Raw genomic sequence first — 27,463 nt, forward strand, 5'->3', positions numbered from 1 at the left:
TTTTGTAAATGGCTTGTCTAGTTTTTGTAAAGTCCAGCCACGAGGAAGTTTGTGTGGAAGGTTGGTTCTTTATGAGAGTATCCAGTTTTGAGAGCTCATTCTTAATCTTTCCCTGTTTGCTGTAGAGGATGTTGATCAGGTGGTTCCGCAGTTTCCTTGAGAGTGTGTGGCACAAGCTGTCAGCATAGTCTGTGTGGTATGTAGATTGTAATGGATTTTTTACCTTCAGTCCTTTCGGTATGATGTCCATCTGTTTGCATTTGGAGAGGAAGATGATGTCTGTCTAAAATCCATTACAATCTACATACCACACAGACTATGCTGACAGCTTGTGCCACACACTCTCAAGGAAACTGCGGAACCACCTGATCAACATCCTCTACAGCAAACAGGGAAAGATTAAGAATGAGCTCTCAAAACTGGATACTCTCATAAAGAACCAACCTTCCACACAAACTTCCTCGTGGCTGGACTTTACAAAAACTAGACAAGCCATTTACAAAACACACTTTGATTCTCTACAAAAGAAAAAGGACACTAAGCTATCTAAACTACTATATGCCACAAGGGGCCACAACAATGGTTCCCGTAACCCACCCAGCAATATTGTTAATCTATCCAACTATACTCTTAGCCCAGCGGAAGAATCTGTCCTATCTCGGGGCCTCTCCTTTTGCCCCTCCACCCCCACGAACATGATACAGTTCTGTGGTGACCTAGAATCCTATTTTCGACGTCTCAGACTCAAGGAATATTTCCAACACACCTCTGACCAACATATTAACCCACAGAGACCTTCCTGCCAACACTACAAAAAGAAGGATTCTGGGTGGACTCCTCCTGAAGGTCGAAACAGCAGCCTGGATTTCTACATAGACTGCTTCCGCCGACGTGCACGAGCTGAAATTGTGGAAAAGCAGCATCGCTTACCCCATAACCTCAGCCATGCAGAACACAGTGCCATCCACAGCCTCAGAAACAACTCTGACATCATAATCAAAAAGGCTGACAAAGGAGGTGCTGTCGTCATCATGAATAGGTCGGAGTATGAACAAGAGGCTACTAGGCAGCTCTCCAACACCACTTTCTACAAGCCATTACCCTCTGATCCCACTGAGAGTTACCAAAAGAAACTACAGCATTTGCTCAAGAAACTCCCTGAAAAAGCACAAGAACAAATCCGCACAGACACACCCCTGGAGCCCCGACCTGGGGTATTCTATCTGCTACCCAAGATCCATAAACCTGGAAATCCTGGACGCCCCATCATCTCAGGCATTGGCACCCTGACAGCAGGATTGTCTGGCTATGTAGACTCCCTCCTCAGGCCCTTCGTTACCAGCACTCCCAGCTATCTTCAAGACACCACCGATTTCCTGAGGAAACTACAGTCCATTGGTGATCTTCCTAAAAACACCATCCTAGCCACTATGGATGTAGAAGCCCTCTACACCAACATTCCACACAAAGATGGGCTACAAGCCGTCAGGAACAGTATCCCCGATACTGTCACGGCTAACCTGGTGGCAGAACTTTGTGACTTTGTCCTGACCCATAACTATTTCACATTTGGTGACAATGTATACCTTCAAATCAGCGGCACTGCGATGGGTACCCGCATGGCCCCACAGTATGCCAACATTTTTATGGCTGACTTAGAACAACGCTTCCTCAGCTCTCGTCCCCTAATGCCCCTACTCTACTTGCGCTACATTGATGACATCTTCATCATCTGGACCCATGGAAAAGAAGCTGTTGAGGAATTCCACCATGATTTCAACAATTTCCATCCCACCATCAACCTCAGCCTGGACCAGTCCACACAAGAGATCCACTTCCTGGACACTACGGTGCTAATAAGCGATGGTCACATAAACACCACCCTATATCGGAAACCTACTGACCGCTATTCCTACCTACATGCCTCTAGCTTTCATCCAGATCATACCACTCGATCCATTGTCTACAGCCAAGCGCTACGATATAACCGCATTTGCTCCAACCCCTCAGACAGAGACAAACACCTACAAGATCTCTATCATGCATTCCTACAACTACAATACCCACCTGCTGAAGTGAAGAAACAGATTGACAGAGCCAGAAGAGTACCCAGAAGTCACCTACTACAGGACAGGCCCAACAAAGAAAACAACAGAACGCCACTAGCCATCACCTTCAGCCCCCAGCTAAAACCTCTCCAACGCATCATCAAGGATCTACAACCTATCCTGAAAGACGAGCCATCACTCTCACAGATCTTGGGAGACAGGCCAGTCCTTGCTTACAGACAGCCCCCCAATCTGAAGCAAATACTCACCAGCAACCACACACCACACAACAGAACCACTAACCCAGGAACCTATCCTTGCAACAAAGCCCGTTGCCAACTCTGTCCACATATCTATTCAGGGGATACCATCATAGGGCCTAATCACATCAGCCACACTATCAGAGGCTCGTTCACCTGCGCATCTACCAATGTGATATATGCCATCATGTGCCAGCAATGCCCCTCTGCCATGTACATTGGCCAAACTGGACAGTCTCTACGTAAAAGAATGAATGGACATAAATCAGACGTAAAGAATTATAACGTTCAAAAACCAGTTGGAGAACACTTCAATCTCTCTGGTCACTCGATCACAGATCTTAGAGTGGCTATACTTCAACAAAAAAGCTTCAAAAACAGACTCCAACGAGAGACTGCTGAATTGGAATTAATTTGCAAACTGGATACAATTAACTTAGGCTTGAATAGAGACTGGGAATGGATGAGTCATTACACAAAGTAAAACTATTTCCCCATGGTATTTCTCCCTCCCACCCCACCCCCCACTGTTCCTCTGATATTCTTGTTAACTGCTGGAATTAGCCTACCTTGCTTGTCACCATGAAAGGTTTTCCTCCTTTCCCCCCCCCCCGCTGCTGGTGATGGCTTATCTTAAGTGATCACTCTCCTTACAGTGTGTATGATAAACCCATTGTTTCATGTTCTCTGTGTGTGTGTATATAAATCTCTCCTCTGTTTTTTCCACCAAATGCATCGGATGAAGTGAGCTGTAGCTCACGAAAGCTTATGCTCTAATAAATTTGTTAGTCTCTAAGGTGCCACAAGTACTCCTTTTCTTTTTGGGGAATAAGGAAAGCCAGTGGATTATGACGAGTAGCAGGGAAAGTGATCTGAAGGTCATATTGTGCCACTGATACTCCACTTTAATGTAGTTTAATGTTTCTTTTGTAATAATTTGACATCTAAACAGCAGGAGAAAACATAAAGATCTCTTACAGGCTTCTCAAAATTATTTCTTATTCAGCTAGCTCCAGTCATTATTTCTTTTATCCATCCCACTGCTCTTCATAGATACACACTGATCAAACTGTTTACTAGCTATACATGTCTCCTACACTGTTAAATAAATAAATATATGCTGCACCAGCCAGAATGTTTAGTATCTAACAGATCTTCAGAGAAGAGTTTGATGGAAACAGAATTGCCTGTCCAGTTTTATTTGATTCTGCTGACAACCCTAGCAAAACACTGATTATTTACAAATTATAAATTCAGTTAAATGTTTCTTTTGTTAGAGACAAAAAGTCTCATGTGAATATGAATTAGTATGAAAATTAATTACAAGAACAGTTGTTTACCAGGAGAAAAACGTGTCGGGCTTTCTTATTAAAGTGACATTCAGTGTTTTGAGCCTATGCTTGAACATTACAAAAAAAGTGTAATATGTTTTAAATGGTTTTTTCCTGATCTGAAAAACCAAAAACAAATACAGAAGACCCCCACCACCAACCTAAATATTCCAAATAGAGAATCCTAAGGTTATGTTGCCCATCTCCCTTCCCTCCCCCACCCCCCACCAGTATTTACTGCAAAGGCAATGATACAGGAGGGGAATAAAAACCACTGCTTGTGTCCAAAATCCGTTGGGAGGAAGGTAGGCTGTGGCAACATGGATTCTTTGCCTACCCCATTCATTCCATGAAAGCTTATTCATGTGAACAGGGCTTTGGGGCAGGAGGAAAGAGTGGTAGAATGTGCAAGCGATGTAGCTAGGAAAAATTTGTTCTTCATATTATCATTCTTCTGGAAATACTGAAAGGCTTCCACAAGATGATGCTATCGCTGTCAAGATTTATTTATACCAGCTCCCTTCTACGTACCCTTGAAAACCACCTGACAGGATTTGGGACCTGTGAGGGAGGAGGGACAGCCATGCTGACTTGGATGGTGTGGTCTCTAGAGGTAATGAAGAGAGCCTGGGATTCTAACCATACCCTAGAATCTTCAGAGAAACATGGATCTTGAGAATCTGCAGGTTATTATTATAGTTATAACTCTAGCTGGCTCCCTGGGTGGCAAACTCTGCCCCTGCTCTCATGCTGTGGCAAACTTGATGGCATCAAGGCTATAGAAATTTCAATTTAACTTTGGCCCCTTCTGCAGGCTTTTTATGGTATGTCGTGTTCTGGAGCCTTGCTTCTCATCCTGCCAACCTTTAATTTTGTAATCTGGGCATGCAGATGAGGTGACAGATGCATATGTCATACCTTCTCTCCAATTTTGCTTTGGGGTAATATTCAAATTTATTTACTATTCAAAATTTCAGTACTCTGCTTGCTTAGTACAATTGAGGAGAGAGACATAGAGCTGTGAGAAGCTTTGGCATATCTGATAAATATTTCTAAGTATTTGCAAAATATATTGATTTTTGCAGTGACTTTTTCACTGAAGAGGTAGGCAGTTTTTGGAAGTGAGAATTGCTTTTGCTGCAGTACTGGCAGATATTCACGCTGGATAAAATTTGCAAATCCTTGTAAAAATATTCTAGAGGAGAAGAGACTATGTGAATACTTCTGAAGCAAAAATTGGTTAGTCTCCTACAGCTGTAGTCAGGCAGATCACAGGAACATATGTCAGGATGTAGTTATCCTATGGTTACATGCATACTGATAAGCCAAAATAAAATTTACATCAACCTTGCTAATGTAACTTTATGTAAAATTGTTAAATGTGGCCAATTCTTCAAGATTCATTTGCAATCCAGCATCTGGATTTTTACAGAAATGTAGTATTAAAGAAAAAACGGCATAACTGTTTCAAACCTATAGACTCTACCTTTGTAAAACCTGGGATGTCTTCCACTCAGATTCCTGGTCCTCAGAAAGGAATCCAATCCCTTCCATAGGAGCTACTTCTTCTAGTTGCCTGGTTAATACTGATCTAACTAGTGTGGGTTCACCCTTTCGTTGAAACCTTTCACTGCATGTTTTTTCAATAAGTAATGCTTTCCGTTTTTAGGAGAGACTAGCAACTGCAGCCTGAAGGGGGCTATTTTGCCTCCTTTTATATTATAGATGCATATAATTGTAGAACTATAACAGCTGTTGGCCCCACCTCCTTTTCTTACAGCTGACTAAGTAGTCTTTGTTTCTATTACATTTTTCCCTTTCGTATTCCATCAGGAATGGCACATTTTCCTAGGCTCCTAGTAGTATATGACCATTACACATAACATAGTCTCTAATTGATATGGACCGCCACAGTAATCCACATCTGTGCTATATAAAAGCTAGAGTACTGCAGTGCACTCTCTCTTAAAAGCACCCACAAAGCATTAGCTTTCTAACTTCTGCCTTTGTTTCGCTCTACACTGTATCCATCTTCAGTTATTTTGTTGGTGATATTAAGCAGATATTGCTGCTTCCACTTCCATTGCAGTGCTGACCTGCTAATGCTGGGTCAGCAGGGATCCTCCCTCAGCTTTTCTTTTATCTGGTTGAAAAGTTGAATTAGTGTTGACTCATGTGTGTCAAAGTGTGTTTATCTAGACTGTGTTTTGTGTAATGCCCTGGCTTTGCATCACTAAGGCTAAATACTGTAAAAAGTTGCTCTGAAACATATGTGAACATTCCGTGTATGATTAATTTGGATCATACATTATAATCACCACCACAATCACAGTCTTCCTTTGATAACTTGGATATTCCAAGTGCAGAATTTCATCAGTGTTTCGATGCAGCAACATAAATGTCACAATTTCAGGTCTGGCAATGGACCCACTTCATCTCTCCCTCCGTCATCTGTATTGGTGGGAAGCAGAGAGATGCTGACCTACTAAAGAAAACCTAATGTGACTGTTAAACGCTAACCAAACATGATCCACCTTGAAAATGTAAAAGCAGCAGTAAATGCAAAGCTGGGAGCAGTTGGAAGCCCTGTGTGAGAGTATAAAACTACTGCACTACCCTGGGATCAAGAGAAGAATTTCTTGAGAAAAGTCTAAAGGAAACTGAAATATTACAGGTCCTTTTTCTAGGATGACTGAACATGTGGTGAAGAAGAATAAAAAAATTACAAGTTGAGTATGAAAAATCAAGCATGTACCTATCATACTAGGATTCTGATCCTCCCAAAAGGGGAAGGGAATGAGTTTGGGAAACCCTTCAGCTCAAAAAGAAAAATGTGTCAGTCAACATTATGACCATTCTTCTGTTTTATCCCCTTACCTGTCCCCGCCCCGATCCTCACTTTATTTTTACCCTTTCAAATGGTAAGCTCTTTGGGGGCATGAAATGTTGTCTTATGATTCTGGAAAGCACACAGCACATACTCTGTACTCCTCCATTATTTGTTCTACTCTCCTAAGTGGGAAGTCTGTTTGTCTCCAACAGAGACCTTACTGGGCTATCCTGCGGTACCTTTATTATTGAAAGTCTTGTGCAAAGATATCGGTCTTAAACTGGACTCTAAGTGTGGCAAGGCTAAGATTTGTCTTGATTTCTAATGGCCAAGATTTCTGTAGCTGAAGGCCTTGCTGATTTAAATCATGATTAACGTCAGTGATTTATATCGCTTTAATTTAAATCAATCCACCCTGTGTATAATACTTGTCAATAATCTAGACTGGATGTGGCAAATACTGTGGATGGGTCTGTATCTTAAAGGAAAGGTGCCTGGCTCTCCTTTTGGCGTTTCTGGCTACTGCTGTCTGAACATCCATGAGCAGTTGAAATTCAATATGGCTCCCAAGATTGCACTACTCTGATAATCCAAGGACCAGTGCCCTCAGTATAGGCTGAAGTCGTTGCTGTAGCCAGTTTTTTGTTTTGTTTTTAAGTGCTTCCCACTAGCACTACCTCTGTTTGATTAGGAGCCAGCTGCTTTTCATCCAGTTACTTATTTCTCTCAGGCACTGGGATAGTAGGTTGTCTACCTTTGTTGTGAATGAAAGGGAGTTGGAGCTCATCTGCATACTGTTGTCTCTGAAGCCTTAACATTTTGTACTGGGGGAATACACACATCGAACAGGAGCAGGAGAAGATAAAGGCCTACAGACCTCCATGTGAGAGAGCTCCTTCGAAAGAGAAGCAGCTATCCTACCCGGGTTTTGGAGAGCGTGCTCTGTTGGTTTATTAGCTTGATTGTATTTTCTAAGATATGGCAAAGTTGTCTAGAGCCCTTTTGTTGTCTATAAATTGTATGAAATGGATGCAACTATCCATGCCAGGCTATGAAGATGAGTCATCTGCACTTTGTGATCAGCTCTCTCAAAAACCTTGGCTATATCTAACAGTAGGCAAATGTTATGCTAATTCTGTCTCTGGCTTGTCTGATCATTTGTCAACACATGAAAAGAGTGTAAGATATTGGTGGTGATCAGTGTTGCTTGAATAAACTAGCCACCACTACCTGCATAGGCTTCTCCTAAAAGAGGAGGTTTGAGACAAGACAGTAACTGGTGAAATAGTTTGTGTACCTTTTAATATGATTGTAATATTTCACCTGACAAAACTTTACGGAAGTAATTCTCATCTGTTTACATCTATTTTTAAAACCACCCACCAAAGTTGTTAGGTTTTCTTCTGACTGAAGCTAATAATAAATATCTGTTGGAACACCAAACCAAAACAAAAATCAGTCTTTTCCCTTCCCCTCTCCTGCAAAAATTTCTTGGTAATTTAGTCAGGAAGTGAAACAGAAGAGGTCTCTTGAAAAAGAATTCCTAATGTGGGGAAAGAGAGGGAAAGTAACTATTACCAAGAAGAAAATGAGAGGAAGTATAAATGAGTTTCATATATTGTCTGTTTTTAATGTACATGTCAGATGAAGTGTCTGTCCAAGGAAGGAAACTCATGTTGTTTTAATTATTTTTGTTTATGTTGACATACAGTTCAAGTGGAGACAACATTCTGAGTTCTGTACAGATTATAAACTAGACAAGGTTCCTGATCCAAGTAGTCCACAGTGTAATGAAACTGACATAACATGAAGGTTGTGAAAACATTTTCAGAAGGGACAGACATTGGTCTGAGGAAAATATTATTTTAAATATGAGAGATTTTGATAAGGCCCATGAAATATACAACTTTTTTTTTCACTATTCTATAAGATAGTGAACTATCAGAATTTGCTTAATATTTAATTGCTGTTATCTTTCAAAACAAGTAACCTGCAAGCTAGTAATATGCAGGTATAAAATGGATATATTTTTGTGTGACAGGCAGCAGGTTTAAAATACTTGGAGTTTGATTCTCTGCTATATCCAAGCTCTGCTCGGATGTAGCGGAGATAGGTGCTGCAGGGAGTGGCTGGGTGACTCCCTGATCCCCCGGTCACCTGGCCCTACTATAAAGTCAAGTTGTAGGATGGCTCCGCTCGGCTCTACTCTGCTATGCCCTCTCTCTGTACTACTCATGGTCTGCCTTTCCCCTGCAATGCCCCTAACACACTCTCTCCATCTGCTTTCACCAACGATGGAAGGAGCAGCTGGCTCAAGAGGTGGTGGACATTTCTTCTGCCAGTAAGAGTTCCCTAGGCACAAACTCTGGCTGCAGACTTTAGAATACTGAAGAATCTAGTCTCCCTGAAACCACAATTCAAATCCCAAAGATTCATCCCTTGGCCCTTATAAAGGGTGATAAGTTGAGTTTCATGCACTTACTGTGTAGAGATCTTTGATTCCATAAAAGCTAATATCTTGTCTGCTTTGTGTGGATGTGAGGCCAAGGCTTTCAGCTGGGTGCCCATAATCCATATTCAGGCACTTTAAATAAGTGGTTTGATTTTTCAAAAGTGCTGAGCATCCAGCAGCTCCTTTTTAAGTCAGTGAGGGCCACAAAATGCTTTGCACTTTTGAAATATTGGGCCATTTCTAAAGTACCTAAATACGGATTTAAGGGCCTAACTTAGGCTGCCAGTTTGCATACTAGTTTCCTGCTTGGCTGCCACCCTCCAAAAAATGAATGGCTGCTTTTCAGAAGTGTTTTATTTATCAGTATCTGAAGCATTTTGTGATGAAAAGTGCAATAAAAATGTACATTATTATTTTTTAAAGTTTATTTTATTTATTGGAGGATCAGATTGAAGAATTCAATAAAATTTAGTTTTCATTCTCTTTGTATCCACCTTTGAGATGTCACACAGATAAAGTCCCTTTTATCCCTTAGCAAAGAAAATCCTCCTTCTTGCTCAGGTTAAACTGATTATGTGTCTACAGCAGGAATTTACACTGATTCCTAGTTAATTAAATAGGAATGAGATCATTTGGTTTCATTGTGAGGATAGTAAGGCTGTCTTCTCTGGTTTATCAGCTGTAGCACCTCCTTGTTCCTTTGCTCCCACAATAGTTTCCATTCCTGGTTTTTAATCACAACATACAATTATAGTTAAAACTAAAGCAGGCAGTAGATTAAAAGACTTGCATAGGAAAAAAACAGCTTTGCTTTGTGTATTTTTTAAAACTTTTGAAAATAGTTCTGGTTCATTGAACACGCGTGCCCTGAAAACAGTGAAAAGAAACTGACATGAGTATGTTTCCTTGTAGGTCAAGTTTAGTTACATAAACCTGTAGATCTAAAAAAAATTAAAACTCACTCACCCAATCTTATAAATGTTGGTAAGCTTTTTTTTGCACCTGAAAGTAATATTCACTCTCTTCTCCTGCCACATTGTTTTTGTTCACATTTGAATATGTAACACTACCTTTCTGCAAGATTTTGTGAGTTTTAGCTAATATTTGTAATCTGCTTTGAAGATGCAAAGCATCACATGAAATGTTGAATAGTAGTGTATGTAACTGAAGTTGTTGGTAGAATTTAGCATTATGTAGTGATTGTTATATCCCTGTGTTATGTAAATTTATTTAAAATGAACACATTATAAAATACTTGTCTTTAAAAATCATTTTATTTTGCTTACCTGTAATTTCAGATAATGGAGGACAGACTTTGGGAGGTGGAAATAACTGGCCTCTAAGAGGAAGAAAGTGGACACTCTGGGAAGGAGGAATGAGAGGAGTAGGATTTGTTGCAAGTCCTTTACTGAAACAGAGGGGAGTAGAAAGTCATGAACTGATCCACATCTCTGACTGGCTGCCGACTCTAGTAAATCTTGCTGGGGGACATATAAACAGCACTAAGCCTCTGGATGGCTTTGATGTGTGGAAAACTATCAGGTAACTTGCATTTCAAATAACTGTCAGAATCCTGCTAAGATAAGACTTGTATCAGCAAGAGCAACAGACCTGAAATTGGGAGAAACAGACACATATATTTGATCCTAAATAATATTGGAAAAAAAGTAATTTGCTAAATAAAAGGAGAGGTTTAAATCACATACACATTTTTCCTCCAGGTTTCAGAGTAGCAGCCATGTTAGTCTGTATTCGCAAAAAGAAAAGGAGTACTTGTGGCACCTTAGAGACTAACATTTATTGGAGCATAAGCTTTCGTGAGCTACAGCTCACTTCATTGGATGCATTTGGTGGAATTTGATGCATTTTTTCCACCAGATGCATGCGATGAAGTGAGCTGTAGCTCACGAAAGCTTATGCTCAAATAAATGTTAGTCTCTAAGGTGCCACAAGTACTCCTTTTTATTTTTCCTCCAGGAGGAGAACAGGAATGAAGAAAGCACCATAAATGAAAGATGCCAGTGATGTTACATAATACATCTCTGGAAGGTGTGCTCAGATGTAGCATGATAACCTGAATAGAATGGAAGAGAATAGGTTAATTACACATTTTTAACAATGAGGGTGATTAACAATTAGAATAAACTAAACTACCAAGAGAAATGATAGATTCTCCACCCATTGGTGTCTTTAGATCAAGGCTGGTTGCCTTTCTGGACATTACATTTTAGTCATAGACAAGGTATTGATCTCAACACAGGGGTAACTGGGTGAAATTTAATGGCCTGCGATATACAGGAGGTCAGATAGGATGATAGAATTGTCCCTTCTGCTCTTAAACTCTATGAATATAGAATTAGCTCTTGATAAATGTTTATTCAGTTCTTTGTTCTTCCAAAGATACAATTCCCTGAGGTTTATCCTACCACACGTGGGTTATGGAGCCCTCAGAATCTGAGTTTCTGCATGTATTAAAGGTCCTTGGCACTTCATGCAAGAGTAGGGGTTTTCCTGGTGACCTTGGTCTAAATTCCTTTATTCCTCCCTTCTACACTTTCATGAAGCATGCTGAAAGAAAAGGAGTACTTGTGGCACCTTAGAGACTAACAAATTTATTAGAGCATAAGCTTTCGTGAGCTACAGCTCACTTCATCGGATGCATGCTGTGTGCTAGCTAGCTGGCTAAATTCCATTCCCTCCCTTCTAAGAAGTAGCTTCATTTCAGTGATATTTGAATATAGTTTTGAGTCACTTAAGGACCATTCAAGATGCTAGCTATATAACAAAGTAAAATACTGCTACAATTAAATCAGAGGCTGGACTTCGTAATTCCTACATACCAAACATTGCAGATTAAATGCTTTGTGTATGTTGTTGTTTATAATGCTTCAAGTTTTTGGTTCAACTACTAATTTTGGTAAAAGCCTGTCCGTATTATGAGGGACTCCGTGTGTGGGTATTGTATTTCAATAACAGAAATTATAAAATAGAAACTATATGGATGTCTCCCCAACAAATTGAGATTGTTAAAACTAAAGCTGAGTTCCTTTTTTTTTTTTTTTTTTTTTTAACACCTTCCCACATTTTGCAACTTTAACAGCCTCTACCACCAAGATACAAGATTGCTAGCTTACACGCATTGAAACATGTTAGTTTGCACCTTGGTGGTGCTTTTCAGTCACGTTAAGCTAACATTCTAGAGCTAACATGACTGACAAATGCATCTCTTTTGCCCATCAAGACAAGGTCCTTGAGGTAGATTTGATACTGCCATCAGCACTTGGGGCACACTAGTTCATCTTCAGCATCTTTTTTGGTAAAAATCTAATTAATGCAATTGATTCTATTCTATTTCATATAGGTTCTTAAACTATAGTCAGCAGTATGGTATCTGAGTGCATTCCAATAGCATGTTAAGCAACGTGACTACCATCTGTCACATGTGGTTCTATCTCTTTCCCTTTCCCCAGGGGAAAAATTGTGTGGGCAGCATAGGTTTTATGGTGGGGTTTTAAAACAAACATTTTAAAACCCTACATTGTATGTCAGATGGCTAAGTCAAAAAAATGCACCTTGCACTTGCAGCAGAAGATGTGAAGGTTTATGATGGTCTTTAGTTTCTGTGAGTTTGCCAGTTTCAGATTGCCCTCCAAGAAGCTCTGCCACCTGCACAAGTGAGCATTAGCCTTACGGTTGAAGGTTTCATTGAGTCGAGTTCCGTTGTCTACCATGATTTTGATTCTGGAGCTGTAGGCAATCTTTGAGATATGCTGGCCCCAGGCCATAAAGGAGTTTAAGGATAAGGCCCAAGACCTTGCAGTTGACTAGATACTATATGGGAAACCAGTGTAGAAAGCGCAGGACAGGTCTGATGTGCTCACAGTAGCCTGTGATTGCTGAGGAGATATGCTGCAACATTCTGTACCCTCTGAAGTTTCCCAAGGGCTGATGGCTTCATGCCCAAGCATACTGCATTGCTGTATTCCATGTAAGGTGAAAAGGTGTAATTGAGGCCAGGTCATTGTCTACTAGAACAGGATGAGTCTGCTAGTCAGCCAGAGATAGTAGAAAGTGTGTGTTATATGCAAATGCTTCTATGTGAGAGCTCATCATCAACAAGGAATCCAGGAGGATTCCTCAACTACACAGACTGGATGGCTCAGGGGTGTGTGTGTGTGTGTGTGTGTATCTTCAACTAAAGGAGACTGCAGTGTGGTTGCAAATACTTGAAAGTGCTTTCCTCTTCCCATCAGTACTAGTGCTTCTCCCTTGCCTGGGTTCAGCTTCAATCAGCTGTTCCTCATCCCTGAGCTGATCTTATCCAAATTCTGGGTTATCTTGGTGATATGGCCGCATGTAGTGAAGGATAGATAGAGCTGTGTGTGTCATCTGAATATTGCTGGCACTTGAACCCATGTCACCTTACCAGTTCATATAGTCGCTACCTGTAATGTTTAAAAGGACCTAAAGAGACCTGGTGACCCAGATTACTTTAAATTTGCCAAGTTGGAGGCCTCATTCCCAATATGACTCTTCATAGAAGAAATTAATATAGTATCTGTGAATTGGTGACCTGTGATAGTAATGGTTTCAGAGTAGCAGCTGTGTTAGTCTGTATCCGCAAAAAGAAAAGGAGTACTTGTGGCACTCCTTTTCTTTATGATAGAAGTGTTTAATTTCACATTTTCCTCAATGAATAAATCAAATTTCAGGATTGTAGCTCAAAAGATCAGTTGAATGTTGGATATCGGACAAAATGGACTTTAATGACATCTAATAGAAAGTTCAACTCTGTTGATTTTTAGTGCTCAGTGGCCTATAATGGATGAGAATAGCTAGAATCTGTTTTGTTTTTTTTTTAAAGGTAATTTGGAAAATGGAAATTAAGTGCCAATCAGTTACTATATCACAAATCAATGTGTGACAATACAGTATAGCAGGGGTTCTCCACCTTTTTCTTTCTGAGGCCTCCCAATATGCTATAAAAACTCCATGGCCCACCTGTGCCACAACAACTGTTTTTCTGCATATAAAAGCCATGGCAAGCATTAGGGATAGCAAGCAGGGCAGTTGCCCAGGTCCCCACACCACAGGGGGCCCAAAAAGATAAGTTCCTTAGGCTTCGGCTTCAGCCTCGGGTGGTGGAGCTCAGGGCCCAGGGCTTCAGCCCCATGTGGTGGGGGTTTCGCTTTCTACCCTGGGCCTCAGCAAGTGGCTAATGCCAGCCCTGCTTGGTGGACCCTCTGAAACCTGCTCACAGCCCGCCAGAGGGCCCCTGGTTGAGAACCACTGCTATTGTTCTGTAATAGCAGTTAATCTTAAAAAGTAAACATTCTTAATCTGTAGACTTTGTCTACAACTTCTTGTGACATAGGAAAGAAAAGAATTTAAAATTACATTCTTAAATACTAATACTTATGTATGATCCCACAGACTAAATATTTGTTGGGAAAAGACTATCACAGCTAGTTGCACTGTGATACAAATTGAAGCTGAAGAAAATGATGTCTTAAATCAAGCCTGTCCTAATATTTTTTCCAATATACATAAAAAAAATTTTAAGGAAGTGTGAGGAAATATGATCCAGGGAAATAAAATATGTGCAAGACATTTAAAAAAAAAAAAAGAACAAAAACATCCTTAGTGACACCAGGTCATTACAAAAATAAGACAAACAAAAGTTACTCTGGAAAACCTTGGACTTCTTCCCAAGGCTACTTTTTGCCTAGTTTAAACAAAACCCTGTTCTGTTAAAGTTCCTATACAGATGTTTTGTTCAAATTCACCAATGAACAATAACCTTTCACTATGCTTTAAAAATACTCCATGGTTGAAAATACAGGGCCGTACTCCTGGCTGGCATAAATTAGCCTTTGATATCTACAGAGGGACATCAGTTTTATATCAGCAGAGAATCTGCACCATAGAATAAAGTTCTGCTGTTTTTATATAAACAAATTTTTCTTTGAAGATAATCAGAGTTTCGCCTGCATTAAGAACACAGAACTGAGCCTGTGGTGGAACACACTATAATAATCCCCACAAAAAAAACGTGTGTGTGTGTGTGAGAGAGAGAGAGAGAGCGCGCATGCAACTTAATAGAATATTGTACCTAAAAACAAATATCCTAAAGCCAGAGAATTCTAAGCTATGTTTATATTTTTAAAAAACGTAATCACTAGAAAATACCGAAATACAAAGACAAGGTGTCTCAGAGAACCTTAGTTGAGCCTTCATATCCTTGCTTTCTTGTGCACTCAATAAGTGTCCCTGACAAAAACTACAGTATCCAGCTGCTAGCTGGATAACTTGCTGAAGCTGTCCTGTGAGGTGCTAAGCCACATAGCAGTGGAGCTCTGTAACTGAGAAGTGTGATGCAGCATCTGCCCCACACTAGTGGAAAAATGGTTAAAAGCAGCCATGGGGAGGCTGTGCAGCAGACAGCAAATCAAAGGGGCTGCAATGAACAGCCAATCAGGGAAGAGCAGGCCCATATATAGAGAGAGCTGCAGGGCAGAGGAGGTAGTTCCCACTTGGGAGCCCAGGGAGAAGGACTGGGTCCCTGAAGGGCTGAGCAGTGCTGGGCCGAGTTAGGGAAGCAAGAGGGAGCTCCAACCTGACTGGCTGAAAGACTGAAGCTCTGATATGGGGCAAAGAAGGTGCTAGGGCTACAGGAAAGAGGCCCAGGGAAATGGACAACGGGGGTTGAAGGAGACTCAGCACATGGCTGCTGCCTAGAGGGATCCCTGGGTCATAAGCTGGAGTAGTGGGCGGACCTGGGTCTCCCACCTCCACATGCCATGGAGGGGAATGGCCAGTGAAGGGCTGCAGTTTGCCACTGAGGCAAGTAGCTAGAACCTTGGGCTGCAGTTGGCCACAGAGGCGAGTGGCTGGACAGAGGACTGCTGTTGCCCAGAAGTGGGGGAGAATGGAATGGGGCATGGGCAGAGGGCTGTGTCCTGAAGAGGACTCCACGATCCTTGAGGCAACGCAGGTCCAGAGAAGAAGTGATAGTGGCAAGACACCTCCGAAGGAGGGTACCCTGCGAAAAGACTGAGCTAATTCCCAGAACCAGCAGGAGGTGCCACAGTGGCGAGTCCCACACCATTATAGAAGGGTGACCACTTTTGAGAGGTTTTAAGCCCTATAGAAGTAGAGCTTAGGAGCTCCAACTGGCAGCCATCTCCTTGTGCTGTAGCATTTCCCATTGCTTCTCCAGCTGGTCACATTCCAAAAAGCGCTCCTAAGTTTTCTTGGACTGTTAGATTTCTGCTACTGTGTAAATAATGTGCATTGGTTATACACTCTCTCACTTTCTGGTGTATTTAGAATTATTTAAATAATACCAAAAGTTATTGAATGATTTCATAATCAATTAATAGTGCTGCAGAATTTAAATTAGGGACCCTTGGCACCTATAATTCTTCTTCGAATGATGGTCCCTATGTGGGGGGGGGGAGAGATGGATAGCTCAGTGGTTTGAGCATTAGCCTGTTAAACCCAGGGTTGTGAGTTCAGTCCTTGAGGGGGCCATTTAGGGATGTGGGGCAAAAATTGGGGATTGGTCCTGCTTTGAGCAGGGGGTTGGAGTGGATGACCTCCTGAGATCCCTTCCAACCCTGATATTCTATTTTAAAAAAAAAATGTGGGTGCACATGTGTGCCGTGCACCAGAGCTAGAACTATGCATAGTAGTATCCTTTGACCAACACGTGCATCAACAGCATGGCGCGTCTGAGGCTTTAAGATGCTATGTGGGTCAAGGCTGCTCCAGTTCTCTCTCACGGCTGCATGGCCAGAATTGGAAGCCCTGGGTGCTCTTAGCTCACTAAGAGAACTGCTCTTCATTTTTGCTGTGTATAGTTAGATAGATGTCCATTAGTTTTTAATAGGTAGTTTTCCTTGGACTTCTCCCCTTCAGGGAGTTTCTTTCTCCCCGGCCTGGAGACTATGCCCCGACAAGCCAGCTTCAAGAAATATGCCTCGGAACCTCATTCCTTTTCAGTGAGCAACAAACACACTTGTTGCTTTTACTGTCTTGGTGAAGCCCACTTTGTGTTTCATGGCTCCATCTGCCACTCGTTTCCATCCCGGACTCAAGCAGCTTGTGAACTTTCCCTCTGCAAATATCTGGAGGAGGAGAAGGTGCGCTCACATGCGCAACCAGACCTGGTTCCAACAGACCCCCAGAATGGTGCCCATCACTGGAGGTGAGCACTTCAATGGGCCTCTCCCATGCCGCACCGGCGGCATCACCGAAGCCCCACTGTATGCACAAGAAATATGGGCACAGACATAAGGGCAGCTCCCGCCGGAGACCACCTCTAAACTCAGTGTTACCTCCCCGCAATGTCTTCATAAAGATCTTTGCGGTCGTGACAGCTTATATGCACCACCCGGGCCATGCCCTCTTCCCCTACCTGGATGACTGGCTACTTGTGGAACCCTCTTGCTCCTGTCTCCTTGCCACCATCCAGACCCTCCACACCCTCCTTGGCAGCTTGTGGATCTGCCTCAATGAGGAAAAGTCGATCCTCGTCCCTACCTGCACACTCATCCTCATAGGGGCCCACCTAGACTCTGTGGCAGCCCGCACCTTTCTTCCCAGGGACTACTTTGCCGCCCTCACTTCTCTTATCGCTATGCTCTGACGCTATCTGCAAATGTGTGTCTGTCAGTGCCTCTCCCTCCTGGGCCATATGGTGGCATGTAACACGGTCACGCCGTATGTCCACCTTGCGTTCAGCTGTGGCTCCACTCCGTCTGCAATCCGCAGTCAGACCGCCTGAACTAGCAGGTCATCATCCTTCCCACTGTTTTGGCTTCCCTCACCTGGTGGTGCATCCCATCCGTGGTTCTACCAGGCATTCCATTCATGTCCCCCAGGCCCAGGATCTTTGGTCACCAGTGGTTGTGCGGATGCACATCAACATCCTGGAACTATGAGCAATTGACTGTCCTGCCAGGCCTTCCTGCTCTTCCTCCGTTCCCACCATGTTCAACTGCTGTCCGACAGTATGACGGCAGTTATGTATATCAACAGACAGGGCGGGGCTAGGTCTCCTTCCCGCTGCACAGAGGCCATCCATCTTTGGTATTGGGGCTTCCAGCACGCAATCACCCTGCACACTGTACAACTCCTGGGCAGCAGCAACTTCCTGGTGGACTGGCTCAGCCAGTTCTTCCATGCCAACCATGAGTGGAAACTCCACAATCCCACTCTCTGGTCCATCTTTCATTGGTGAGGCATGCCTCACTGGGACCTCTTCATGATATCTGAGAACTGTAAGCTTTCTCTCTTCTGCTCCTGGGGAGCCCTGGGCTCAGGGTCAAAGGGCGATGCCATTCTTGTTCCCTGGACCTCGAATATCCACTATGCCTTCCCACCCATTCCCCTCCTTCCCCAGGTCCTGCGCAGAGTGTGGAAGGACCGAGTGATGGTTATCCTTGTAGCTACCTCCTGGCCTTGCCAGTATTGGTACACCAACCTTCTCCACCTCTCTGCTCACGCCCCGATTCCTCTTCTGGCCCTCCCAGACCTCCTAATGCAGGCGTGTGGCTGGCTGCAGCACCCCAACCCGAGCCCTCTCCATTTCATGGCCTGGTATTTGGATGGGGCTCGTGTGTAGACCAGGCTTGCTCCACCCCTATCCAAGACATGATCACTCGTAGCAGACTCCAATCCACTGTTATCAAGCTAAGTGGCGCCGCTTTACTATGGTGGCGCATCACCATCACATCTCTACAAACTCATCTCCATTCCTGTCCTTCTAGACTACCTCCGTCATCTCTGCCAATCGGGCCTTGCCCACTCCTCCATCTGTGTCCACCTGGCGCTCAGTGCCTTTCTTCCTCCTGTGGATGGTTTCTCCATCTTCACCCATCCAAAGTTCTCCTGCTTCCTCCCTGGCCTTCTCAGTGCCTTTCCTCTGTACGGAAGCTTACCCCCTCTTGGGATCTGAATCTGGTCCTCTCTGCACTCACCAAGCCATCCTTCAGGCCCCTCGCCCCCTGCTCCGTCGCCCATCTTTCCATGAAGGGTTGATCTTCTTGGTGGGCATCATCTCCGCACGCTGTGTGAGTGAATTGGCAGCCATGATGGCAGATCCACCATTTACCGTCTTGCACAAAGACACAGTCTCCTTACATCTTCACCCCAAGTTCCTGCCCAAAATGGCTTCCTCCTTCCACCTCAACCAAAGTATACACCTTCCAGTCTTCTACCCTAAGCTGCACGCCTCCCCGAGTTGTGCAGAACAAACAGTATGAAAGAGATTTCAGGCTGTTCTAGGCTTGATTCTGACCTTCAATGCTTGCCATTCACCAGTCTAATGAAATCTTAGGTTTTTATGCATTAAATATACAAAATTAAAAGCCACTGAATAATATACAACAGGCCACGAAACTGGCCCACCACAGCAGCATTAATAATCCCAATCCCAACTACCTCGAATCTAACCTGGTGGGATGATTCACATGATTGGAGTGTTTAAAGTCTCTGATTATAATCTGTTCAGGAAGGGTAGAGTTGGTTAAAGAGGTGGGGAGGAGGCAATCTACGTTAAAGACACCCTTACTTATTTTAGTTATGATAAATCAGAAGCATAGGGTTTTATATGCACCTGGATACATGTGCTAACTAATAAAGCCCAAGAAGCTTCACTGACGGGGGTCTGATACAGACCACCAAATCAAACTAGAGAACAGGAGTCACTCCTTAAACACTTGTCTGTAATGTGGGAGGAGGGGGAGGCGATCTGTGGTGTTCTGGGGATCTTCAGTTTGGGAAACATATTCTGGAAGATTTATGCAGCCAGTAGTAAAACACCATCAGTTTCTAAAAATTACAGGTAATTTCCTAACACAAAAGGTATTGCAACCAACATGAGGGTAAGTCTATTTTGGCACCTTATTGTGACTGATAAAGGCTGAACTGGAAGTTGGTGCTTGCCTACGGATCAGTGATCATGATTTGATTATATTCAATGTGGACAGAGAACTGTCCCAACTAGTAGTATGTAGTTGTGGTGCTTCAAAAAGGCTAATTTCCCAAAACTAAGGAAAATTATGAGCAAAATTCAGTGGGAGAAAAAAATTAGATGAAAATTGGGAGTTCTTTAAGAATAATTTATTAGATGTTCTAATAGCCACAATTCCACAGTCAAGAAGGATGCTAAAGAAAATGGCTAAAAACTCATCTTGGTTCAGTGGCAAAGTGAAGGCATCAATTAGATATTAAAAAGCAGTATATAACAATTGGGAAAATAGATAGCAATTGATATGAATCAAAAGTTATGAAGTGTAGAAAACTGATAAAGAGAAGCTAAGGACATCAGGAAAAATCCATGGCTGGCCAGGTTAAGAATAATAATGAGTTTAAGTATATTAGGAAAAAAAGAAATCCAAGCAATGGTATAGGTTAATGATACAGAAAGGGCAGAAGTGTTCAGATGATGTACTTGTATCATATGGGGATGAAGAAGTATCTTCTAATTAGTAATTTAGGAGCATGTCAGACATCTACTAGGGATAAAAAATTTTAAATCAACAGGCCATGATAACTTGCATCAAAGAGTCCTAAAATAATTGGCTTAGGAGATCTCTGACACACTGATGTTAATTTTTGATATCATCCCTTGGATACCAGGGAAATTCCAGAAGATGGGAAGAATACAAATGTTGTGCTAATATTTTTAAAAGGGTAAACAGGATGATCCTGTAACTACAGGCCTGTTAGCCTGACATTAGTCCTGGGCAAAATAATGGAAAAGCTGACACTGAATTCAATTAATAAAGAATTAAAGGATAGGAATATAATTCATTCCAATTAGCATGATGTTATAAAAAATAGATCTTGTCAAACAAACCTGCTTTCATTCTTTGATGAAATTATTAATTTGGCTAATAAAGGTAGATGTAATATAATTAGATTTTTGTAAGGCAGTTGACTTAGTACTACAAAATATTCTAATTTTAAAAATTAGCACTATTCAAAACAATAGAGCATAGGTTAAATGGATTAAGAACAAGTTAACTGACAGATCTCAAATAAGTAGTTGTCAATGGGGAATCATCATGGAACTATGGTGTTTCTTGTGGGGTTTGGCAAAGATTGGTTCTAGCCCCAAAACTATTAAACATTTTCATCAACTATCTGAAAGAAAATTTAAAGTCATTGTTACTAAAATTTGCACATGACACAAAGGTTAATAGAATGACAGTTAATAATGAAGACAGGGCAGTCATACGACGCAATCTGGATTGCTTGGTAACCTGTGCCCCGTCAAACAAAATGTGTTTTTAATACAGCTAAATGAAAAGTTTTATACATCAAGGAAGAAGGAATGCATGCCATATTTACAACATGGGGGAGTATATCCTGGAGAATAATGACTATGAAAATTAATTTAGGAGTCGTTGTGGATAGTCAGTTCAAGGAAAGTTCTCAGTGTGATGCTATGGAATAAAGGGCTAATGCAATCCACCGATGTATAAATGGGGAGTAGGGAGGTGATATTACCTCTGTATATAACAGTGCTGAGAATGAGACTGGAATACTTCGTACAGTTCTGGTGTCCACATATTAAAAAGCACATTGAAAAATGGGAGGGAGTGCAAAAAGAGCCACCAAAATTATACGTGTCATCAGGAGGTCAGACTAAATGATCCCCTCTGGACTTTCATCTCTAGAATCTATCAGCCCACCCCCTTCCCAAATGGCCAAAAGGTAAAACAGATGGGCTTAATAGGGTGTCTGGAAGAATAACAATTTTAAGCTTTGTTGGGCCAAAAGGTGGCGAGTGGAACCCTTTGTAGAAAATGGCCTGTAAGCAGTCGCCTGCCTTTTAATCCAGGGGCTATCTAGCTCAAGCACTGTTATTCATTATAGAAGTGGAGCTATTGCACAGGAAAGAAGGCAGACACACACACAATAAGATCCTAAACCGCTCAGAGCTTTATAGGTAAATCCCAACACCTTAAGCTCCACCCCATAAATTTACTGGCAGCTGGTATGTATTACAGAGCACTGGTTTAAGAGGCTCTCACTCTGTTTGACACATCATTTAACAAGTGAGCATTTAAGAGCTGCAGTCTGACCTTATTGCAGTTTCTGGATAGTCTTCAAATTGTATCAGTATGTAGCGCATATTCAAATGAATCCAGTTTCAAGGTGAGACAGGCATGGATAACTGTAATGAGGGCTGCACCTGAAAGGAGAAGTCTCACTCCTCTTGCCAGGAACAGAGGGAGAAAAGCACTGTTAGCCACAGCTGCAACCTGAGCATCCAGAATCAGTTCAGAATCTAATGAAGGACCTAAAATGCAAACCCGTTACATAAGGCTCAGTCTGGCATGCAGCTTGTGATGCTAACGAGATATTAAAACTCTAACATTTTTAATCCATTGTGGGGGAAACTTTTCCATATGGCAGTTTTTTCACACTGAATTTTTAGCATTGGACTCTGGTTGTATATTAGCTGAAAAGTGCTGTGTGATTTGTTAAGTAATACAAATAAATACCCTTTACTTTCTGAATCAGTCCCACCAGTAATTTATAATTTTCACTTTTACTCAGAATGTTTGGCTTCCAAAGATGATATCAAGAGGGGAAATATTAATTCTGTAATTAGGTATTATTGATATTGAATTATAAAATATTTCCTCCCAAAATAAAATTTTATATGGTTTTAACATCTTCTTTTAAGATTTCCACTGAGTGTTATCTTACCTGTGTTTTGTATTCTAGATGGTAAATGTTTCAGGTCAGAGATTTTTACTTGGCTTATATGCTGTTGCTTAAAATAAAATAATCTAGATATTATCTGAATGGTTGTCTTTGAAGTTCACTATTAAAATTTTTGTGGTATAATGAATGTAAGTGGACCTTTTAAGGAACATTGGTGGTTTTCAGTGTAATGTTTGCTTAATATGTAGAGGTCTAATCCTGCCTCCCTTATGCACATGAGTAGCCCCCACTGACTTCATTGGGACTGCTCACCTGGGTGTGGAGTTGTAGGATTGGGCTAAAATATTACAGCTACTGGATCAATAGGTGACCTTCAAATTAAAAATTCATAATAGTTAATGGACACAATTGTTTCCTATACACATAACAAAAGGAAGTATTAAAATAGCACATGTAGATTTGTAGAGGGCTCTAGAAAGAAATTAATGTTTCCCAATGAACTCTGTTCTAGTGAAGGAAGCCCTTCTCCGAGAAAGGAGCTGCTTCATAACATAGACCCTATGTTTGTGGATACTTCTCCATGTGAGTATGCGATTCATTGATAGTCATATTATATAGACACATAGTTTAATATCTGTCTAATGCATGCTTTTTTCCCCTCAAGAAAAGTTTACCCTTTTGTAGGTGAAGAAAGGAGATACTTAGGATGCCTTCCATTTGCAAATAAGTCACTGCCTTAAAATGGAGTTGCAATAATCGCAACTTTAGTGTACTGTTAACTACACCCTAAATCATTGCCAGACTGTGCTCTTCATTTCCCAGTGTTCTGAAGCACTTCTATGCAAAGACTAATGTACTGCAGGCTGTGGGGTTATTGAGAGAAAACCATGTGCCTCCTGCACTCAAGATTAGGAGTTGTCTCCTAACATCCGCATGTTCTGTGTTCTTCTATCTATAAGAAGATTGTATTATTGACCTTGCAAGTGGAAAACTTTAGTTTTTGTATAGGCTGACGTTCCAAGCCTTGTGGCTGCTTTTGTGCCATATTAGCATGAGTTGGAGGCATTGTTAGCAAGTCATGCTGCTCTCTAAATGTTTTCTCTTTTATAATTCAGCATTTGGTAAGGACAAGGAGCTCTTTAAAATGGGGATTGCTCATGGAGATTTTCATTGGAAAATGACTCTTCCAGCGATTTTGAAGTTTTTGTGTTAAATTAAGATATATAGTAATACATTAAGAACTGAACACTGACTGAAGAAAGCCAGTGCAGTGGAGACAGTGGCATGTAACCTGTGAGCCTGGCACAAGTCATCCTGTAGTAAGTGGATGGGAATGGCTTAGGATAGGCTGCTACAATGTACATCTGGCTCTGTGTTGCTTCTCCTCTAAGCAGGAGCATATGATCTCATCTTGGCCGGTCGCTGCTCCCAGCTGTAATGATAGCATACATACTGGTCGGATTAAGGTTTGGCCATGCCAATTTCCCTCTACGGAATGCTCCATAGGCTGTTACAGCCCTGCAGGCAGTCCTTGTAGGTTGTTGTGCCCTGGTATGTTGTTAGAGGCATACTTTAGAGAGTATCTCTCTCCTTGTGTGGTACTGCAGTGGCTGAACTCAGCTGAGGTGCCCAACCTAACAGATTCCAGATGTAAATCTGGAGGAGATCTGGAGGCAAGAAGCTTTCAGTGTAGAGTCCTAGACTCAGGAACTCGCTCTCCACATTGGTTCGACAGTGCCCGAGACGGCTGAGGTTTTAATGCTAACTGCAAGGCCTGTCGTATTTATTCAGGATCTTGCTGCTGTGGTAAATTAAGGGGAGCTATTGTATTGGTTGATCATTAATGATCATTAAAATGGCGATGGAGCCAATTTGAAATTTTGTATGTCTTGTGCTTCAGGCACATTAAAAAGAAATCTAAATTCATAAATACTTACCCGGATGCCCTTTTTTACTACATGTGGCTTCTCTATCTTTTTTCCCCCAATGCCCATCACCTTGGCAAGTCAGATTACACCACCCATTTGGCCATCCAGCACCAATTGCACTTATGTACAGGAAAAGACAGGACTAAGCCTTAAATACTGTATGTAACCCTTCAGCTTTTTCCCTAACTTAAATTTTAATTCTCAAAACGGTTGTTTAGAGTAAGTAGCTATACAGCTGCTAGATCTTATCAGTATCAGTAAGTATTATAAGTATTTTCTCAGGTGCCTTATAGGTGTCAAAACCTTTCTGCTTCAGATCATCATTTCTTCAGCTAATGCATGAGAAACATTTTTGTCTGATACAACGGAGCATATTAATTTATATTACAGCCTTAAGCAGCCTTGGTGACAAGGATCTGGCCTAGTCATATTTGGTCTAATTTTTTGCATGGTACTAAACGCCCACAACTTCTCTTAACTTAATTGCAAATTGAAGGAGTTGTGTGCTTTGCAAGACAAGCTCATTATCTGCTTAATAGCTCTAGTTTTGACAGTGATAATGTAGTAACATTCTCCCATAATGTCATAAAATTATATACATTGAGTTTTTATAAGTCTGTGTTAATAAACATAAATATATTTGTACACATCTCAGTCTATCTCTCCTTAAGCTTCCTTTCTTTTTCATTTTCCAAAAAGGGATGACATGGTTGGAAGGATAGGCCAGAACATTGATTTTTGGCAGCTATGTTTTGAATAAATAACATGAGTAAAGGGGGTGGTGCACAAGACTAAGCCCTGGTCTACACTTTGGGGGGGGGAATCAATCTAAGTTGCACAACTTCAGCTACATGAATAACGTAGCTGAAGTCGACGTACTTAGATTGACTTACCATGGTGTCTTCACTGCGGTGAGTCGACTGCTGCTGCTCCCCCGTCAACTCTGCCTGCGCCTCTCATGGCACTGGAGTACAGTAGTCGATGGGAGAGTGCTCAGGGATCAATTTATCATGTCTAGATTAGATGCGATAAATTGATGCCTACTGGATCGATCGCTGCCCCGCAATCCGGCAGGTAGTGAAGGCATACCCTTAGAATAAACCTAAACTTACCATGGCAAAAGCTGACCTTTTTATCTTTACCTTCTCTCCTTTCTCCAACACTCTTGACTACATAGAATCATAGACTTTAAGGTCAGAAGGGATCATTATAATCATCTAGTCTGACCTCCTGCACAACACAGGCCACAGAATCTCACCCACCCACTCCTGTAACAACCCTCTAACCTGTGTCTGAGCTACTGAAGTCCTCAAATCATGGTTTAAAGACTTCAAGGTTCAGAGAATCCTCCAGCAAGTGACCCGTGCCCCATGCTGCAGAGGAAGGTGAAAAACCCCCTGGGTTTCAGTACACCATGAAGGAGAGAACACTGCAGAATAGAAAATGCTTATACAGGATGTTTAAAATACGTATTGATCAAGTATGTCTTCTTATTGGCCTCGGTACTTTCCAGGAGTTCAACGAGAATTGGGAGGGCTGGTGCGAGTTTTTAATGTGTATATATGTTTCTGGACCAAAAAAACCCCTACATTAAACTGTAGTGAAGGTTAAGAATACTTACAAATAGAGATCCACTGTGGTTATTTCAGCAGGTCCAAATGGGTTCAGCACCTGCTGTTCTTCCCTTGGAAAGAACAGTGACAAGAAAACATTAAACAATACCTTGATTTAAGAGGGTTAACTGTAGGAATCAAGCATAACATAAGAGAAATATTTTAAAACAATACATAGTCTGTATGCAAGCCTATCTTACCTAGAGGCTTGCCATCATTTGTCAGAGACTGTAGGCAGGCATCCCTTTGCTGTCTCTCCCAAATAACTGACCTGCCTTTCCTTGAGAGTGAATCACTTTTATCCAGCTGTGGATCCTTTGTCTCAGTTTCCCCTAGGCTTGCATCCTGCTGCCCAAACCAGTTCGTTAAGCTCCACTGGGAAGTCAAGCCAGCGTGCTCCAGGCCAGTTTTCTTGGTAACAATCCCCAAGTGTTTGTGAGGGGTGTCTTATCCCGAGCCATTGTTTCATTTTTCCTGTTTGTTTCCCTACAGCCCTGTTGATTTAACCCTTTATAGTCCTACAATAAACATTCCAATAATTAGGTCACAATACTGTATTCATAAATTAGTACAGAGCAGTCCCACGTCCTTCACAAGCACATAAAAGCAGAAGATTAAAACAAAATGTCTAGTCCTTCCACGTCTTTTTTTCAGTTAGAGCAGTTCCATTTGAAAATTCACTTGAGATTTTTTTAAATAACTTAACAAAATTGCAAACAGCAGAAGCAATATTATATTGAATTTAAATAGTACACATTCCTCTGTAATGACAGGTTTCAGAGTAGCTCTGTAATGTAAATGTTATTGAGAGACCAAATAAGGTGCAGAAAATACCTTTAAAGGTTCTTTAAATTAACAGCACTTGTGTCTTGAAAGGAGATTGCAGAAAATCTATCTTACACATTATTTTTAAATTTTGCTTCATCCCTTTAAAAAACAGCTTTCCAAATTGTTGATGGTTTGGCAGCTGGGAGGGTGATGTCAGCTCTTTCATTGTGAAAGATCTGCTTTCTTTTAAACAGCCTTATGGCATTTCATCAAGTTTTGGTGATTCAGCTGAATTAAAAACCAACTATATTTGAGTCTAAATTCCCCTAACTGCTAAACCAAACATATTCCTTTCCACAGAGTCATCGCCTGTCTTCAAGAAGCACTGAAATTCTATATCCCACAGAATCAGAATTAAATGACACAGTGGAAGAAAATGTACCCTTTAATTCAGAATTGTTAATCGGAATCTGTCAGTACCCTCTGTATTATCTCTTAATCTGACTAGCTAATTCATTAATGAAATGCAGAGTTTTACAAAATCTTG

The 27,463-nt window shown here is 41.5% G+C and overlaps 1 protein-coding gene across 4 annotated transcripts in view; it reads left to right on the forward strand.

Annotated features, from left to right (window-relative positions):
- ARSB (arylsulfatase B) overlaps positions 1-27,463 on the forward strand; it is a 104,766-nt gene that overhangs the window by 50,279 nt on the left and 27,024 nt on the right. For 2 of the 4 annotated variants that reach the window (XR_006281336.1, XM_038402063.2), the window contains exons 5-6: positions 10,220-10,463; positions 23,119-23,189. Coding sequence is in view for 3 of the 4 variants with exons in the window: in XM_038402063.2 (XP_038257991.1) it covers positions 10,220-10,463; positions 23,119-23,189 (315 nt within the window). In the remaining variant the exon portion in view is untranslated. Of the gene's footprint in view, positions 1-10,219; positions 10,464-23,118; positions 23,190-23,271; positions 23,331-27,463 lie in introns of those variants that run through there. The other 2 variants (XM_043514543.1, XM_043514544.1) reach the window with 2 other exon arrangements.

Source organism: Dermochelys coriacea, chromosome 5 (genome assembly GCF_009764565.3).
Source record: "Dermochelys coriacea isolate rDerCor1 chromosome 5, rDerCor1.pri.v4, whole genome shotgun sequence".
Lineage (NCBI taxonomy): Eukaryota > Metazoa > Chordata > Testudines > Dermochelyidae > Dermochelys > Dermochelys coriacea.